General features: G+C 41.5%; 1 protein-coding gene and 1 long non-coding RNA gene across 3 annotated transcripts in view; both read right to left on the bottom strand.

Annotated features, from left to right (window-relative positions):
- SCG3 (secretogranin III) overlaps positions 1–14,728 on the bottom strand; it is a 28,589-nt gene extending 13,861 nt beyond the window's left edge. The window contains exons 1-8 of one of the 2 annotated variants that reach the window (XM_010127391.2): positions 14,437–14,728; positions 13,696–13,748; positions 13,080–13,125; positions 12,771–12,986; positions 11,588–11,730; positions 10,283–10,444; positions 9,781–9,958; positions 7,765–7,881 (exon numbers count right to left, since the gene is read on the bottom strand). In XM_010127391.2, coding sequence (XP_010125693.2) covers positions 7,765–7,881; positions 9,781–9,958; positions 10,283–10,444; positions 11,588–11,730; positions 12,771–12,986; positions 13,080–13,125; positions 13,696–13,748; positions 14,437–14,521 — 1,000 coding nt within the window. In that variant the 5' untranslated portion in view covers positions 14,522–14,728. The remainder of the gene's footprint in view (positions 1–7,764; positions 7,882–9,780; positions 9,959–10,282; positions 10,445–11,587; positions 11,731–12,770; positions 12,987–13,079; positions 13,126–13,695; positions 13,749–14,436) is intronic. The other variant, XM_010127399.2, reaches the window with a different exon arrangement.
- Positions 14,729–17,984: 3,256 nt separating this feature from the next.
- On the bottom strand, positions 17,985–19,499 carry LOC147599244 (uncharacterized). Its single transcript, XR_015259909.1, has 2 exons — positions 19,120–19,499; positions 17,985–18,942 (listed from the first exon to the last, which is right to left on the bottom strand). It is a non-coding gene; the product is annotated as an uncharacterized LOC147599244 (long non-coding RNA).
- Positions 19,500–19,661: the final 162 nt, after the last annotated feature.

Here is a 19,661-nt window from a genome sequence, read left to right as displayed (position 1 = left end):
TTGACTGAAACTGAGATGTCATGTCATTAGACTTCCACAGAAAGACCTGCTTTGCTGTTCTGTTTTCATACAGCATAGAAAGGCTGTGTTTATTAAAGGAGAAAAAGGGATGATCATGGTACCTGAAATCAATCTTAACGATAGCTAAAAAATGAGTTTACTTAATGAGTTCACACACTACAGCAGCTTCAGCTGGAAGGCTTTGTGCTGGTGACTGCTTGTATGAAATGCACATATTTTAAGCATTAAAAAAGCACAGTTCTCCTAGGGCTCTTCTGTCTCCTCCAGCAGATGATCCTTAAGAGCTTGCAAGGCCTTTTTCCATCTGTGACAAAACTCAGGACATGTCAGTGCTTGCTTCTGACTATTCTGTGGGGAATAGCATACATGATTATTTCTTTGGCCAAATCCTCCTTTTAGCTTACACGAGTGCAGGTCCAAGAACTGTCAATATCCACTGGATTTTCACCAGTGTAGCCAAAAGCAGTGTGGCCTTTAGTAGGCTCGTATATGTATCGTGCATATGTCACATAAGCGCCTTAAACTGTGACTAAAATGAGAAATCCCTCCATTGTGGAATTACAGCTGGGTCTCTGCCTTGCAAATTTCCTGTTCCTTTCCAACTCCCTGCCTGTCAAGATATGGCATTTTCTTTTAGAATCTTCCTCTTTGACTGATTTGTCGTGATGGTGTCTGAAGCCTAATGCTGCCATAAGGAATGACGTGTCAGGTGACAAACCCCAGGTAGTGGCATTGCTTGTAAATGGATTACAGGCAAGATGGTCAGAGTAATTTGAAATAAATCAGCAGCAGTATCAGTTGGCAATCAGGTTAAAAGCAACTCAAAAAGTAAAACACAATTAAATAGATGTGTTTTGAGGTGAATGAAGCTCTGACCAAATTGCCTTTATTGTCCTTATTAAGTTCCCTATCCTATTATTTCTCAGATTTATCCCTTCAATATTATAGAGGCATTTCTTTTGCATAACTCCAAGTCTCCTAGAGCTGTGTGGTGCAGTGCTTTCCTAATCCTTTCCCATCCTGAGGCTGCTACACAGCCTGTGCACTCATTTTAAGTATTTTGATAGCAAGCACGATAGTTTGGGACTGAAGCAGCAGACAGCCGCCTCTACTGCAGGAGTGGGATGGAGCTCAGTTTTGAAAGTTCAGTGACACCCTCTCTACCCTGCGCCCACATCACCATCGCAAATCATAACTTACGGTCTCCAGTGCTCAGCTGTCAACAGAAAGATACTGAATTCAGAAAGGAAGGGGGTTTTATGCTGATATTAAATACAGTGAGAAAAAATAAAAGCATCCCCCTCCTTTCTTTAGAAACACAAACCACTTGGTAAGATGGAACACTAGATTTTCAGGAACTAAGCAATATACTTGTAAAAAGAGACACTACGAGGAGATGGAGATTTCTTACAAAGTGTCCAGCTGGGAAAGCATACAGGAGGCAGTGAAGGGTAACGGAAGAAGAGGCAATATATTTGCAAGAAATAGCTGTGAATTTAAAGGGTAGATATGATAAGCAAGGGAATGAACTGTAATACATTCATTTTGGTTCCTGTAAACATGATTTGAGAGTCATGTAATGTGGTGGGAAAAAGTAATACTAAAACTACTGGATCTCTCCCAGGAAGATATCTGAGAAAATCTGGATTCTATGGGTAGTGGAAATATTATGCTCTCACACAGACTGTCACACTCAGGTGGTGCCTATTTCAGCGTAGTGTGCAGTGGTCCCGTTTTTAAGAATCGTGAGGTTAGCTGTCATAGACTTTTTCACACCATAGCTGCCCATTTTTTTTTCTATGCAGTGAGAGTCTGAATGGGGGAAAATAGGAGATCAGATCTAAGCAGTGGGGGCACAAACCCATTAATGTATTTGTGCAGATACAGAAGTAGCATGGGATAGACATGGGTGAGGCATGGGATGAGGCTACAGAAAGAAAAGCTATAAAGTTGCAGTGGGGTTTGTGATCAACATACTTCCTAGATTCCAGTCTTGTCTGGGACCTTTGCACACTCTCTGCCCCCCTGTCCTTTTTTCTTATCTCCATGCAAATTCATCTTGGGTTTAACTATTCACATATACTTTACACCATCACTGCTGCTCCTCAGTGTTCAGCCCACTGCCCCCATCTGAGGTGCCTCTGATTTCTACTTTTCAGATATGTGAGAGTCCTTGATCTTCCTAAGACCAGTACAGTATGCTGGCAGCTGTGTTACCTTAGTTCATCAGATACAAAATAAATAGCAGAGAAAAGAGAGTTGCCTGAAATTAAATAACTCCCACTGGCAGCTGTATGCTTCAGCCATATGATTAAGTAATACTGGGCAAGAAAAATCACCAAAGGGAAATACAGATAGGGAAAAATGATCAAAGATTTTAATCTTATGAAGAAAACCTACAGTAGTAACAAAGAGCCCTTTGGAAAAAAAGGACATTAAAAAAGAAAAAGTGTTATGCATGAACAGTTCCTTGCATGAAACGCTGTCAGTGCCCTTCATCCCCCAGGTCAAAATGAAGGAAAGAACAAAAGGTCCACATGGCACTGTCCATGTATCACTTGCAGCCTCTGGCACTGGTTTAGCCATGCTTTCCCCCATCCCTTTGAAAAACAGTCAGCATCAAGGAGCGTCTGCTTCTGGAGGCAGTGAGTAGGGGAAAGATGATGCCAGTCTGTGCTGTGATCTGCTCTTTGCCTCACACTCTTGGCTCTGTGCCTGTTCTTGCCTTACTGAACAAATACCAGGATCAGACCTTTGGCCTGCAGCATCTGTGCTGATAGGAACTTCAGGGATTAGTCACAGTATTCAGACGAGTCCTGCTCTCCCAAGGCCAGATTATGTCTACTATGCACTGGCCTATGCTGGGGAAATTGCAGAGCTCTGCCTTCATCAGAAGTGGAGCTGTGGGGGTACCAAGCGCGAATGCGAGAGGCAGAACAGCTATTCCACATTCCTTAGCACAGAGAAGCAGGGCCACGTTCAAAATCAACACAGGGGACTTTCTGCCTCTCCTCTTTCCCGTGCATTTTTTTCATGCAGCCTCAGTCTGTCTAAAAGAGAGTATTATAGTAAAACAAGATCCCAACAGTAACTTTAGCAAAGGACCGAACTGATGAGTGTAGGTGCACCTCGGCGATAGCTCCCCAGTGCACCACCCGCCTCCCCACGGCCAGTCCATCCTGCAGCTTGCTCTTCTTTCCAATTGTCCATGGAGAACAAATGATAAGGGGGTAGAAGAGGTAAACAGAGACATCTGTTCATGCCCATTTCTAACCAACACAATCTCCTACTCAGTCACGGGGAAGAGCGTGGATTCTGACGGTGAGTCAGAGCCGAAGGGAGGCGGTGTGAGAGGTGGCTTTGGTTGGGTCTACGGAGGGAGGCAGCTCTGACTCAAACACTGCATACTGATGAGCTGGAGCAATTTCTCTGTTTTCCCTCCTAATTAAAGTGAGGTTTGCTCCCCAGCCAGTCTGCTGTGGGCTGTGTATTGTACACTGTGGCTCCAGTAAGCTAAATGCTCTGCTACAAGGAGGTGAAAAGTGCGATCCTCCCAGGACAAGCAAAGCTACAGAGTGCTTAAACTTATTTTTTTTCCCCATTCCTTTGCCTTTTTCTTTTCTTCAGTGTTGTTCAGTTGTAGAAAGTACAGAAGCCCTGATTTAGAAACAAAATGACCAACCTCAATCATAAGATCTGATAAAATATGCATTACATGCAGTATCACGGTGAAGCTTCTGTGTATCTGTGAGACAGAGAAGTACAGATGGCAAAGTTTGTGCTACAGGTACTAGTCAATAAATGAGAACTCCGCACAAGAATACAATGTGTGACCACTAATTTTCATTTCTAGGGTAATGGTTCATTGGACAACACAACTTTCATTTGGTTGGGGTGGCAACGGATAAATTTGCTACAAATGTACTCTTGTAAGCAGTGTACAGCAGGAGAATATAATCAATGTACTGTGTAAAAAGAATTCATACATACACACTGGTGCCTCTTCAGAATTTGACTGTCATCTCTGAAAGCTCTGTTTTTGTATGGTCCACTGGGCTCTAATTACAAATATTTCCTGGAATGGTTCTAAAAACCAGTCATTATTTTGGTCTTATTAGTGGGAGATGATTTACAAATGTATCTGAATAAACTGGCAGAAACCTTTTGTTTCTGCTTCTAAGCTGACAACAACAGTATTAAAATAAATGTATTACAAAACTATAGTTTACTTAACATAATTTCTATAAATAGAGCTTTTACCAGGATGGCAGTGGACTGACATGCTTTCATTTTTAAATTAGCTAGGTAGCTTGGCATATGCAGGGAAAGTCATTCAGCACATAAAAAATTCCTCTTCTTTGTGTGGTGCAGATGAAGCTTTTCCTTAATATTTATCTGGTCTGTGATAGATGGCTCTGATAGAAAAGCTGTCAGAGCGAATCTCCACCATGACACTACTCAACAGATAGAAGGAAAATGAAGGAAAGTGAGACATTATTCACAAACTAATATTCCAACAGTTCAAGTATCTATGCAGTGCATTCCGTATTCTGCTCTGCTGAAATCAAAATGAATTTTACTATTGGCTTGAACAGCACTGTTTCCCTTGAAGCACTCGTTACCATGAAGGATATAGTCCTTTCAGTTCTGCATGGAAAACTCAGTATCAGCTATTCACGCAACAGAAACAGTATGAATCCCCTGAATAATGAAATATTTTATGCTGAACCATTCATAACTTCTCTGAAAGCTTTTTGCTGCTTTCTGCTGGTCATTATGTGGAGGGATTCCAACTTTCATTCCACTCTGTCACTGCACCCTTGCCAACACAGTCATTGTTTTAATAACTGTCTTAAGTCCTTCCTAATACCCAGCCTGGTCCATGATAACAGCCTGTGCCTCTAGCAGGCTGGGGCAGGCAGGAGAGTTCAGCTGTTTGGGCAGCACTTGCTGGATGCTGAGAACCAGCGCAGAGGTGGATAAGTTGATACCACAGTTGGATCTACTTCACAAGCCACCTGTGTAACTGTGATCGCGTGTTACATGATTGATTACCTTCTGCTTTCTGTACCAATGACATTTGTCCATTCTTTTAACTACAAAAATGATTTTAAAGCAGCTTTCAATCTTCAGAGGGCAGATAGTCTTTCTAGAAAGATTTCTGAAAGCCTTTGAACAGGCTAGAAACATATAATGAGGCTTTCACTCCACAGAAGAGTTTGGTCCCAGTACATCAATATACAGTGCTCATAGTTAAGAAAGGAAAGAGTGATAGAAAAAAAGCTTTTAAATATGTATTACAAAATATCTGTGCTAAAACATGAACTTCCTCTTCCTTGCATTTGTATGAGTCTGCATGTGTGTTTTTCTTGCCCCACACTGCAGCTAGATCCTTTTTAACGTAATGCTAAACCTAATAACATCATTCACTGCTGCAGCAAGATACTTTCCCCAGAGTAGGATACAACGATGACGACATAATGCTGTGGTTTCCAAATCCCATACCAGCTGTTACTGGTAGAAGCATTCAAATTCACTGCCTCTGTGTTCGTGTGAGAGGCACAAAAGCTTGTGACTTGATTCAGTAAATGATTTATTATTTTGAATGTATAATTCAGGGACATAGCTTATGCAAGGCTTCAGCCAGAGAGTGGGAAAAAGTAATTTGGGCAGTTTCCTACTGGAATAACATAGAGAAAGGATATAATCTATCTGCACAGACACAGTAGGTATTTTCCACCAACTAGCAAGGGATCAGGTCACCGATTTTTGACTGAGGGAACAACTAGAAGCTGCCAATTTTTAAAATTGTTTCTTCTCTCTGACAGACATTCATACTAATGCCTTTATCTGCTATAAATAAACACAGCTGGGCACCAATCCCCTAACCCAAACTGCACAAGAAACACAGTACTTATTCAAGGATTACTGGGTATATTATACCATAACTTTTAGTTGAATAAAGGAGGCAATAAAACTGCTGCCATGCTTATGGATCTTACGGATACTGCAAGAAGCTAAGATTCTCCTGTACTTGCTGTTCATGAGTATTAGCTCAATAAATGAAGGTCAACTTTAAAGTCATTTCTCGACAGCAAGTCTAAAAAAAGAATACCACAGAAGCAACTTGAGACCTATGAAAAAGCTTTTTCCACTACAGTAAGTTGCTTTGATGGAGTATAAAATCCATCTCTGCATAAATCACTCATTTACAAGGCAGAGTCTGGATACATCGGCTGATAGCCTTACTTTAAATCCAGACTAAATCAGACCTCCGAAACTCTTAACCTAATCCCTGCCCTCTGTACGATGTCATCATGGCAATTTGTTTCCAGGGTTACAGTATTTATTTACTCGAAGTAAAGCCAATGTGAACAACTGCCCTGAATTTTAGCACGAAAAATGCATCCCTAGTGTAATTCCATTATCTGAGTGGTCTTGTGTCAGGGATGAATTTAGCCTATTAGGTTTTGGCACGACACTATCAGTGAGGGCAATATCTGCTCAAGTCATATTATCTTCATTTCTAGAAGGACATTGAAACCCCTGTGCTTGTAATCAATCAGTTCTTTATGTGCATCTTTCTTTAAATGTACAGGCAGCCAGAGAAATAAAGAGCTGAACTGTAGCACAAGTTGCCCAAATATTCCAAAATTCAAGGACTTCTCACAGAAAATAAAGGGATAATCTTGGTCAGAGATATAATGAATTCTTTAGAGAGGAGGTGCAATCATGCACTGAATGTGAATCCTGATCCACTGGATGTTTTGTAGCCAAGCAGTAGATAATCAGTCTGTACAGTTACAGCTGCATCCATCAATCACGTATCTGGGACCGCCCATATCAAACAAGCCAGCAGAAGTCATGAAAGAACATTGCCAGTCCTGTCTCTGTGACAGGCTGATTTATTAACCTGAGAAATTGCCCTGATGTAAACAAATTTTTTTCAGGCTAACCCAGACCAGGAATACTTCAGAAAAAATGCAAGGGTTGTGCAGAGCTTATGCAGGTAAGTCCTTCTGTAGCTCTGCCTGTTTAACTGGAAAGGCCATCAACAGTTAATACAAAAAAGCTTCTAAAAGTCAGAAGAGGTGCATGAGAAAACAAAACTAAACAAACAAAAAAAAAAACCAAACAAAAAAAAAAACCCCAAACCAGGCCATTCCAAAATCCCTCTTCAGGAAATGGTAACAATTTTACAAAATCTGCACAACCACAGACTAAAATGGATCCAGGAAAGACTGCTTCAGAAGCTACTCCTGTGCCAAGATGTAACACTTTCCACAGATGGACGGAGTTTTACTTGGTAGAAAACAACAGCACTAGGTCCTGTCTGCTCTGGCTACTTACAGATGACTGAGTAAAGGGGCTGAATTGCTGGATTCTTTTTGGAAAATGCAGGTACCTGATCCACCTCAAGATAACTGAGCACAACGCTAATGTTCCTCTAACATAAAGCCATTGAAATCAAGTGCGCTTCACAAGTGTGAAAGTGGAATAATCCTCTAAATACATATCTGATAAATAACCTTTCCTTCATTAGATGGAAATGTTAAAGCAGTATGGAATTCAACACTGCTGTAATGAATGATCAGTCATTTAGAAATAACAGCTTTAACATTTTGGATGAACAAGTCTGAAACTGGATTCATAAGAGCAAGGAAGATGACAATATAATTATCACTGTTGGTAGAGGAAGAGCATCGCATTAATAACACTGTTGCATAAAGTATGCACGCTCACCCAGATAGGAAACTCCTTCTTCTGGTGTGATTGTTCCATATTTAACCATCATCTTCACAAAATCAATCAGGGTTTTCATGATAGTTATCAAGGTCTCTTTCTCTTTTGCCTCTGTCTCTGTGTTATGGGATGAAGTAAAATTAGTCAAAGACTTCAGGCAACTTGAAAAAACTCAGTTCTGCAAAATCTGCACAAACTTCATGCATAAAAAATGACCTTCTCACTAAAGAGAAAATGCTGTGCTGGCTTAGCAAAGAGAACTCCTATATGTTTCCCTTTAAACTGTTCTTGCAAAGTGCAGCTGGATATACTTTAAAACTTCGAGATTTGTTTCTTCTTTATAGGTTTTGTCTTGAAGGTCTATGTTATAGAAGGCAAATGATATTCATTCCATTCCACAGATAAGAACAGTAAGCATGCTGAGATGAAGTGACTTGACAAGAGTTCAAATTGCTAGTCAGAGGGCAGATCTAGGCAGAGTCTAGAGATCTACAGTCTCTGTCTTTTTCTTTCACTTGTCTGTGAACCTTGGTCTACTTAGTAGTCCAGTCTGGCTCTGTATGAGGAAGATAGCTCAGAGATCTTTTCTGCTACAAGTCCATAAGTTCAACGACAAAAATATAAAGTGTCTCAAACTAGATTGTTACTGTCCATAAGACCGTAACTCAGGTACTGGGAAAACAATAGTACATGGCTGGGAGGATCGTGACTCCAGAATAGGATATGAATAACGATTTTTCATTATAAAAATCCATCTTTCTTGTCCATACAAATCTGACTATCTTCACGATCACTGCTTCTTAGCTTTCTTTTTTTTTTTCCGCTGTGTTTATCTGCTGAATAAATACTGCTATTTCTGCATCAGCAGCATGAAACTCCCGCACCCCAGGTTGTCACTGAAGGACCCAACAGAGCCAGGCGCACTGTCAGACAAGGACAGCTAGAAACACACTCCCAGCCTTGGCTGAGGGCCAGTCCCTTTGGAGAGCTGCTGAACAGGTTTTTTTATTGCTGCCTGCAATTTAACACACATCTGTAGGATGCAATTGAATCCTCTCTCCTCCAGCTTGATACAAGCCAGCAGGTGAACAGCATAAAGCAGGAGACAAGGCAGAGATGTGCAGCCAGTGGGATCTGGTCCTATTTGCTTGATGACCTGTTAAACCCACCATGCTTTTCTGCTTTGTGAGTAGAAAAAGGAGAACTACATGCAAAACTACCATGGGAAAACTAAAAGAACAGCAAGAAGAATATGACAGTTGTAGATTGGGCTTGAGCAAAATATGCCTGAGATTTTTCTTTCTAGCTCTCCACTCAGGTGTATATGGGGACAGTTTGAAGCAAGATTAAAGCTCCTGCAGGACATGGAATCTACAGAATAAATTGTTGCTGACTGTGCTGGAGAGAGCAGAAGATATGCTGGCTGCAGACAGTGAGAGTGGGTGTGTGGTAGAGCATGCTGACAAAGGGGCTGTGGCGAGGTGCCACAATCTTGCCTGTAATAACTGGAAGGCAATGATGTCTAGCACCGGAATAGGAAGAGACATGCAGAGCTTTCACTGCAATAAACAGCAAATCTGTGGTTTGTGAAAAGGCTGGGAGGCTCAGACTCATTTACTGGTACCATCACTGTGAGGATTCTACTGTGGCTTACACGTATCTCTGTTGGCTTAGAAGACACAGATGTTACTGGAATGATCTCTGGAGAAAACCATTTGCCAGTTTTTCATGCCGTTACAGGAATGAAGAGAATTCAGGACTCCTGAATCATACCGCACAAGATGGGAAGGGCTAGCCAGGTCACAGTTTGCAGTTCTGAGTGCTGTGGCTCCTAATGTTTTGCCACACTTACCAATCAAATTAGTTTCTGTTATGCATCATTTCTGTTATGGTCTCTTGCAACTAGGGAAGCTGTGGGGAAGGGAAGGGAAGGGAAAGGAGTAGCAGGAAACAGCGAAAACCTTAATTTTCTATTTTTTTCCCCCAAATGCTCCTGTAAAGACATGATGAACTCACCTGAGTTAAGACTTTTTAATAGTGCATAAAAGTTTGGAAAATATTGGAGGTCTTCAAAATTATCTTCAGAAGGCAGCTCATTTCTTCTTTCCAAGATATTAGATGATGGCCACGTGTTATCCAGTGTATCATCAGTTTCTCCGTTATTGAAACTATCCCGATCAGTTTTGTTTGGTGTCTCCACAAAAGACATAAAAAAAATAAATCTATAAGCACATTGCTTTTGGTGATGGAGTTAACAGAGCAATAAATAGCATCATAATCTTACCCCAACATTTTCCTTATTACTAGGTGAAGACTGTGCTATTTTGTCAAAGTTATTTCAATTTGGGATCTGGCTTAAACTTCAAAGTAACTCATGATTCATTTTTCAATCTGATGCAATTTCTTTAAGAACATCTTTAGTTTCCAGATTGAACTAATTATTCCCTAAAGCAAAGCCGTGTATTGGTCTACATGTGCCGTCTGGCAAGTGAGTCAAAATGATTAGCTAAGACATTACCGTTCTTTCCTGTTGCTTTTCTTTTGTATCACTGTCTGCTCTGCTTGGAGGGTAGTCAAAATCTTCAGACTCCTTCTCACGATCCTTTGCTTCATTTGCAATTAGCTGTTGTAAAACCTCTGCCACTTCATCTTCCAGGGTATAGGCCTGACTCTCCGTGATCTGTTAAAATATTTGTGCAGAGTACTTAGAGAATAATGTAGTTTTCCTAGATTAAATGTCAGTGTGAAACCTGAGCTTTATAAATAGGTTGCTTCAAATACGTTTGCTTCAAAGCTGAGCACAGCCAAACTAGGTGTAATACCATCACTGCTGAGTGTGTATACATGTATACATACAGACATACATATGTCTATATTTATAGAAATGTGTATATACAGACATACACCCACACATACAGCCTCCAATGGGAAATCAAACCCTTACAGGGCTTGCTTAACACAATGCACTCCAGCTTGAGAGATGGAGTTGCAAGTGCAATATGCCTATACGCGTATATATATGTGTGTATAGATACAAATATCTATCTGCAACATACATATTACAATTGAATCACTACAACAGAATGCAGTAACATAGAAAGGGGAAAAGCAAACAGCTTTCTATGGCATCGTCAGACTTTTCTCTGATCAGACAGCTTTGTAAGAGATGTCACTCGAACAAGAACTCTACCATGCAGCTCTCCCACAGCTCCCATTGTAATCAGTGGGATTTAGCATGCGATAGCTAATTGTAAAGTCTAGCACAGAAAAGCTAAGATTAGTATTTTAAAATATAAGGATCTCATATTGCAATGGCTAAAACCATTGAGACATACAGAGGTCAGAGACAAACCCAATCATGCTAAAAATCAGTAACAATGAGAAATGTATCCTCAATTAACCAGCGTCATTATATGTCTGCTGATGACAATAATTAGTAGGTGGAGAGGAAGGAGCTTAGACCTTTCTCCACAAACATCCAAAAGAAATTTACAATACAAAAGAACTCAGTGAGAATCAGAAGAGAAATTACAGGAAAAATGAGAGTGAACATGGGAGGAGTACAATCAGTGAATGTTTTCTCGACACCAGAAACATTCTGCAGTTTGGGCTATTTTGTTTCAAAGCCATCACAGGAACAGCAATGTTACTGCAGAACCAAGGTACCCAAATGAGTCCAGAGGCTTGTCTGGAGCCTGAATCCCATTCATTTTCACTCAAGTCAGCATTATTAGCTGGACACAGTGTTCACACAAATTGTGATTTAAAAGAGCATTAAACCAACCCACAAAACAGCTACATGAAGTATTAACAAGATACTTACTAGCCCCAGGTTTAGAAGTTTTGAAACGATCTTGTCGAACACTCCTCTATCATTTTCCTCATAAATTCTTGCAGCAATTTTTTGAACAATGTCTTCAGCAGTCAAAGGAGTGCCATCTAATTGATGGAGGCCATCTGGATCATCTAAAAGGATTACAGTTTAACTGTGTGCTGACTGTCCTAACTCATTTGGATTAGACATCCTGTGAAAAATATCTGCCCAATCTTTTTCTCTTGAGAACAAAGCTGCACTTTTTAGACACATGAGGAATATACTTTGACACACATTTTGGAATCCATTACATCAATCCCAATGAAAAGTTCTTTTCATGTCCATTTTCTACATCTGAAAAAGTCTTTCTGACTGGCTTTTTTGAAAGAGCAGCGATGAATGTCAGGAGCATACTCTCCTGTTCATAGAAAAATTTGTAAGAATGAGAAAACACTGCTCACATATCTGGTTATATGCTTCTTCCTGGAATCTAGTTTCATTGTATGGCCACTTAGATCAAAACAGATCGTGACAAAAAACGTGCTATCTTCTTATTTGGATTTCAGTAAATGAAATTTTAATTATGTAATCATTACTTATGGCAAATAATATCATCATGACCAATGGGAAAGTGAATATGACTAGTAAGCTTTGGTCTGTGATCAGCATACTTTAATATAATTAAAAATATCCTGAGCTAAATGCTGCTTACAACTCTCAGAGGACTCACTTAAACTACAAGTCAATTAACTACTTCTGTAGCAAAGGCGAGAATTATTTGGCCTTCAGTAACTTCTTTTAGCTTTGTGATGAGGAGAATTATCTAACATTGCACATAACATTTGGAAATAATATTTGTGATTTTATCTCTTTCAAACCAGAATAAATACATTTTCCTTTTAAAATATCTCTCATTTTCCTTCCATCAAATCTAAATTGCTAAAAAACATAATGTAAATTAGGCAGTTGGATTTTCCTCAGAAAGAGGAAAAAAGACTGTGAAAATCAACAGCAATTCTTTTTTGTATTGTGTTTCAAAATCTAATTGTAATACAAGTTTCTACAACGGAAGTAATTGAAACTGCACTGCACAAATAGAGCTCATGTTTAGCAGTGAGTACAACATTCATGATTGCAATCAGTTTGCAGGACAAGTCTAACCTAAAAGTCACTGAAAATTATTACAGAATACCTTGGAATTTATAATCCAGTCCACTTTTAGTGGAGTCATAGTCATCCACAAGCCTGCGGTTCTTGGTGGAGTCTGCATCATCAACGGCCAGTTGCTGTTCATACAAAGAGCTTCTAATTGACTCCCTCTCCTTTTCATTCCTCTCTCTTTCTGCTACTGATTTGAGCAGGTTTAGGTCATCAATAAAGGAATAATTCCTGAACTCTGGCTTATTATCTGTAAATATATCAATGCACACAAGACATGAAATCTTTTACCTCTTTGAATACCGTTATGAATATGGCTATAAAACCAGGAAAGATATTTTACCTGTGGGAACTGTTTTCCTATTCTTGTCTGCCTCAGCTTCAGCAATCTGATATACAAAAATAAAACAAACAGACAAAAGAACAAACAAGCAGAAGGAATAAATACACTAAAATGTGGGACCTCTTAATTTAACAATACCAGAAAAAGCCTTAATGCTTGATATTCACTCTTAGTAAGAAGTTTGCCTTAGTGAGCAGAACATGATTAAGTGCTTGGGACTTTTTGTCAGTATCACCACATCCTCATCAGAATCAGACATTACGAGAAGCTGCTATAGACTTTCAATTTTAAGATAGATGCCACTTACACTTTCCTTCTTCAATCTGAGCTCCCGCTATATTCCCGTAGGATGTCAATACAAAGGGGTTAGAGACTTGTGAGCTGGTGGAGCTAATGATCTGCTTTTGGAATGCTGGACAGTGAAACTCTGTATGCTAGTTCTTAAAAATTATTGAAACTCTATTTTGTACTTAATCTTGTGTGTATTTACTGACAAATTATTTCTAACACATTTCTCAAGCCGTTAAGATATTCGTTAATCTGGCACCTGAAGGCTCAAAATATTATGAGAATATCAAAACCAAAACCTATTGTAAATATTTTTTATTTCACTTACCTGTTCCTCCAAAGGTCTTTCTACACTTAACTGTCTGTTGTGTACAGCTTTATCTAGAAGAAACACACACACACATACTCAGTTATACGATGCATGCAACTACAAAGAGAAAGCACAATTTCTCTTAAATCATAGCTTTCTCCAATAAAACAACGTGTCTTAAATATGAGGCCAACTGGTAGCTCTTGTCAAAAAAATTCAGTGTTCCTAGAAGAATGAGAACACAACAAAAAGTCAAACATTTAAACAAAGCATGATTGTTTGGGGCAGAGGGAAAGGATCTGTAAAAGATGAAATAGAAATACAGATACAGACTCAGTAGCCCCTATCTGACGAGAAAACTCAACCAAATTGAGGAAAAACATTCTGTAAGAGATTGACTAAAATAGCAGTAATCGGATTAGCACAACCAAGAGATTAAAAATCTCTTAGATCTAGGATACCAGGGGAGACAGGGAGTGAGATAGAGAGGCTTGTGCAGAAACTGCTGCAGAATGGATGCAAACACTGCTGGGCAAAGACTGAAAACGTTCAGGGCTTTTCCCTCTGCCAGCACCTATCTCTCCACTTCAATGTTAAATTGCAAGTTCAGTGATCCGGCGTCTTGAGCCAGGAATATCTTTTCCCTAGGATCTGATTGCTTTTAGCCAAGTGGACGGGAAGTTTTTACTTCATCTATACCCTGCAAAACTTCCCCCACCTGAGAGAAAACGGAGCAAATGCGTTAAGGAGGGCGCCTACCTTTGCCCGCGGGTTTCGGGAAGCCGTGCACACGGCTTGCCAGCAGCGACAGCACCTGCAGCACGACCGCCAGCTTGAGAAACATCCTGCTGCTGCCCAGCCCCCCGGGGGGGCGAGCCTGGCCCCGGGAGGGGACCGCTGCCCGCTGGGCTCCCTCCTGCGCGACCCCGGCCCCTGCGCGGTCCCGGTCACTGCGCGGCCCCGGCCCGGCGGGCGCTGTCCAGCACCGCGGTGCTGAAGCCGCAGAGCGGAGCTGGGTACGAGGCGGCCCCGCGCCCTCAGAAATGGTCGAGAGCGGCCCCGCCGCCGGCCCCGGGCAGGGGGGAGGAGACGGGGGAGGGCCGCGGCCGGCGGAGCATGCGCGCCCCGCGGCCCCGGCAGCCGCAACCCTGCCCGCTGCTCCCGGGGGAGAGGGAGCGCGGATAGAGGTGGGGGGGCTTTGCGCCGGGGATGCACCGGAGAGGGTGGACCCCGAGCCCCGGGAAAATCCGACCTGCTCGGCCACCCCCCAGCACACCGACGGGTAAAGCTCTGGTCTGCAGCCCTCAGGAGGGCTGGGTCGCACCCGCTTTTTGAGCTGTAACGGTGAAATTCGGCCCGGCAGAGGAGGCCTGTGACTCACTGACGTCTGTTGAAGCCCTTTCCGCGGCGCTGAATTACACAGTAAAGGCACAGTCATCAGTGATGCTTTTTACTACAAAGAGAGGACATCAAAAGCTTAATTATAGCACATCTTGCTCTTTAAAGTTAAGAATTTAAAAAAGCAGTAACTTTGCAATTTAAAAAAAAAAGCATGACAATAGGCATGTAAGCTAATTCTGAACATTTTCATAAATTAGTATCTAGCCCTTGCAGACACAGAACAGCAACAAATCCCTAGGGATCCATGGAAGACATTTTTGACGCTTTATGGCAGAACAAAGGATCACCGCTGTAGCTCTTTTCAGAATGATAGGATCTGCTTCCAAAATAGCAGAAAAATCACAGAGCCTTCAAAAAAGACCTCATCATTTTGTAGTCATAAATGCAGACATGCAGGGGTCAGCTGAAAACACTTCAACGTTGGAAGTCTCAGTACTTGTGAACTGCTAAAAAATGGCTGAGCACTCTATTTGAAGAGATGAAGAGTGCTTTTATAACTGAAAATCAGGGGCACAGTGGAACTGTGCACTCTCTTTTCAATGTATAACACTATTATAGTGTAAGCTGGGAAGAACACACACCAAAAAAGCAGGAGAATGAAAATTAATTGGACCACAAGCACTAAAAAAAAATTGCATTTTTTCCCCTGTTAGCAACCACTGTATTTACTACTCAAGCCTTTCCATATAATTTAGATTAAATAGTGATAAAATTTGATGCTGTAGTTTACATCAGACTCACTTCTATAAAGTAATCTGTCTGTGATCCACAGATCCAGAGCAATGAAAATAACTTTCAGAAATACACTGAGACCCCAGAATCCTTATCTATAGTTGGTCTCCTGTTCTTGGAGCTGTACCAGAGTTAGGAAATTTTGGATAAAAACCTTTCGAGCATAGTTGCATGTAAGAACAAAACAGCCTTATTTACACATTGCCTGGTAATCTACAAGGGAAATTATTATACTGAACAGAACCTTTTCTCACTTTAGAAGCACAGAAGACAGGCACCTTCCACAAGAAAGCATAGAGTAACCTCTTACCCTGCCATCTTTAGCATGTATGTATATACACACCAACAGGAATTTCAAAACTACAGAATATTACTGATATAGAAAAACAAAAAGATCAATTCTTACTTTGGTGTGGCTTGACATTCCATCCCAGTTTTGTATCCATTCAAAATTTCATTGCCTATCTAATGTTCTCAATGTTTAAAAACTGTGTACTTTCTCTACATTTATCCTTCCTGATATTTACTTCTGTACCACTTGAATATTTCCTGCAATGCACTGTGATCACACATCCATTTATAGGACTCTACACATTTAGTCGTTCAGACAAAAGTCACCGTACAATACAAAAGCAGCAAATGTATTTTAAACATGCTGAAATCAAAATAGCTGCAAAGCAGTGAGATCAGAAAAGGAACTCTAATTGGTGACAACAGTGCGAAGAAGTTGCTGGTTAAAAATGCACCTATTTCTATTTGTCTGCATATGCCTTTTTGTGTACAATATGTCCAATTGTGTTCAAATCTGTTTATTTTACACAGTATGCTTCTGTTTATGTGTTAAATGTTTCTATTTATGTGAAATCTTTTCTTTACTATTTCCCAATTCCATATGGTTTGTTATTTCCTTAGCGCTAAATCGCCTCCTGCTCTGCCAAGCCTCTCTAACAAGAATGATACAGAAAGACTCTGTAGGGGGTAGGACTGATAGTGGGGAGAAAAAAGAATTCAAAACCTGCCATCATCAAAAGAGAGTATGACCACAGTAGCCACTCTAGTTCTTGACACTGCAAGCAAAAAAAAAAAAAATATGCCAGGAAAGCCAAGCCTAAAACTTCAAACACAAACCATTTCCCCGTTCATGAAGACTTCCATAGAGGCAATGCACTGGCAGACACTCGCTGGAACTGGCAAGCACAGAGCACACCTGCAATGCCATGCTCTGGTTTTGCACATTTGGCCCAGTATTCCTTGCTAGTGCACTGGAAGCTTGACAAATCATACATCATCTCTGCCAATTATGACAAAACATGTTTAATCATCATAGGAAAATCACTGGGTAAAAGTGCTGCCTTTGTTTCTCGCTACACCTCTGTTTTCATTTGGCATCATTTACATCATCTACTACTACACACTCCTCTTCCCAGCGTAGGGACAGTATGGTGAAGAGCATCGGCTCTCCTGTTTTAGATTCTATTTTGGCTCACCCACAATCAACCCATTTTCTATTCTAGAACTATTTATTTCCAGTGATGATTCATGAGCCAGAAAGAATACCACTTGCCCTGTCAGATGCCAAGCAGAACTTACAGGAATGGCAATTAGAACGTTCTTCATTGTGGTGAGTGCAGTTGATACAGAGCCTAGAGAAATATCTGAAATGCAGTCTTTCAGTGCTATTTTTACAGCTGTTTTATAACTACACTTCAAGATTTTTCATCTAGCTGACAAAAACTGAAAGCAGATGAAAGCAGGAAAAAACCAAACAACCCGACAACCCACCTTGCCAAGTTTATGCCTACTTGGTAGACATTCCTTACTTTTATGGATTTGCTTTTTCTACTGTATCTCATATTATGCTAAATGATATACTAAATATTCTAGTGCTTAAAAGAAAAAAAATACTGGAAAAGAATAACTGGTGATCTGTACGCAATGCATTAGATGTATCTATAATCACCTGACAATGTCATGTATTTTGCACGTATGTGTACATGATGAATAGTCCTCTCGATTTCAATGCGATCAACAGTATGAGAAATTAATCACGAACAAGCCTGAGGGTTTGTACTCCACAAGTCATTTTAGATACAGCATTTATTTGTACACCACCTAAAGCAAAGAGAAGGACTTAAGATCCTAGAATCAATAAAAATACAATAAAAAGTCAAAGCTATTGAGATTTGAGCATTTATTCAAGTTCCATCAGCTCTGACAGCTTTTCCTACACTTACTCAACTTATGTTTTTGGTTAGCAAAGCTTACAAGGTTTTCTAGTTTCTGGAAGATAATATGATGTCTTTACATATGCAATTCTTAACCAAGATTGTCTTAACCAATTCATTTCGTAAAATGAACCTTAAAAAATACCAATCCAAATCTTTCACCTTACCTTCAAGAACATGTCAACTTTTAATACTTGTAAAAGTATTGACCTCAGTTTGTTCCTACTTGTTTTTTTTTTCTGATAATAAATCAATTTATAGCTTTGAGCTTCAGCATGATTTTATGACCAGACATATGTTGGAGATGGAGGATACTTTTTCTTTGGGAACATATAGCTCAGAAGGGATTGCTTCAGCTTCTTCACCACTATTTCCAGAAAAAAAAAAAAAATCTTTGAACTGAAATAAAAATCAGCAAATGTCAAGTTATTCTGTTTCAGAAAAATGTGTAACTGAAAAAGGTATGCATGGGTTTCTAAAATGGAATTAAGCATCCAGAACTACACAGATACAGTATCATCTTGGTCTGCTGTCCTTAGCAAGACGATTGACTCACATATATAAGTGGCACTATGCTTTTTCACAGGAGAAGGTGAGAGAAAAAAATTCTGTTAAAAATACAGTAAAGACTATCTGAATATATCTTGCTGCAATTGACTGAAGATTTCACTACGCAAATTTGGAAAGGCTTATCCTAACAGATCAGGTAAAAAAGACTGGGTAAGATGGACATTTTCCCTTGTAGTACGAGAGATCTATGGAAGTTATCTGGCACGCTTCTTTCACGTGTTCATTGCTTTGCCGGTGAATGCCCAGTTCCATCCCAGCCACACAGTCCTGCAGCAGTGTGTACGGACCAGACGGCATCTTACGGTGTTTCAGAGCAGAGCTGGGACACAGCCTGTGCCTGACAAAGGAGGAACTTTGTTAACAGAATCACTTCTCTGGGTACTTCTCTGGGCCTCAGAGACAGCTCCTCCGGGAGCCTCTCGGCCAAGACCGCTCTCTAGATGTTCCCACCCACGCTTAAATAGTATTTTCCAAAAGCATCTACAAATTATCCCCGCTTTCTTTCGAAACCCACCCTTACATGCCTGCCTTCTGGGATGCTGACCGAAAAAAGAGCTCCCGCACCCCCGGCCCCGGGCAGTGCTCCCTCGGGGGGCGGGGGGGGGTCCGTGACGGGCAGGCCGCGGGGAGCAACCCCCCAGGGCCCGAGGCCCCCTTAGCGCTGTGTTTCAGCTCCACCTTCCGGCGCGGCCGGTGCCGCCTCAGCCACGGCAGGGCCCGCTGCCCGCTTCGGAGGGAGGCAGCGGCGGGTAGCCAAGGCCGGAAACTGACGGGGCACCTCTCGCACAGCCGCGGCCACCCCTGGGGCTCCTGCCCGCCCCTCACGGCGCGCCGCCATCATGGTCCCCCCGCCCCGCGCCCGGCTCCCTCAGCGTCCGGGCCTGCACCGGGCGGGGCGCGGCCCCACGCCCGCGAGCTCTTCCCGCCCCGCCCGCTCCCGCCCCCAGCGGCCGCTGCAGCGCCCCCTGCCGTCGGGCGGGCGCGCCCCGGAGCGGGGGCGGTCCCGGAAGTGCGCGACGAGACCGGCGGGGGCCGCGGCCCGGTCGGGCCGTTCCC

Source organism: Chlamydotis macqueenii, chromosome 12, assembly GCF_036417535.1.
Source record: "Chlamydotis macqueenii isolate bChlMac1 chromosome 12, bChlMac1.mat, whole genome shotgun sequence".
NCBI lineage: Eukaryota > Metazoa > Chordata > Aves > Otidiformes > Otididae > Chlamydotis > Chlamydotis macqueenii.
Note: the sequence above shows the minus strand (reverse complement) of the source record. Positions and strands in the feature narration are given on the sequence as shown.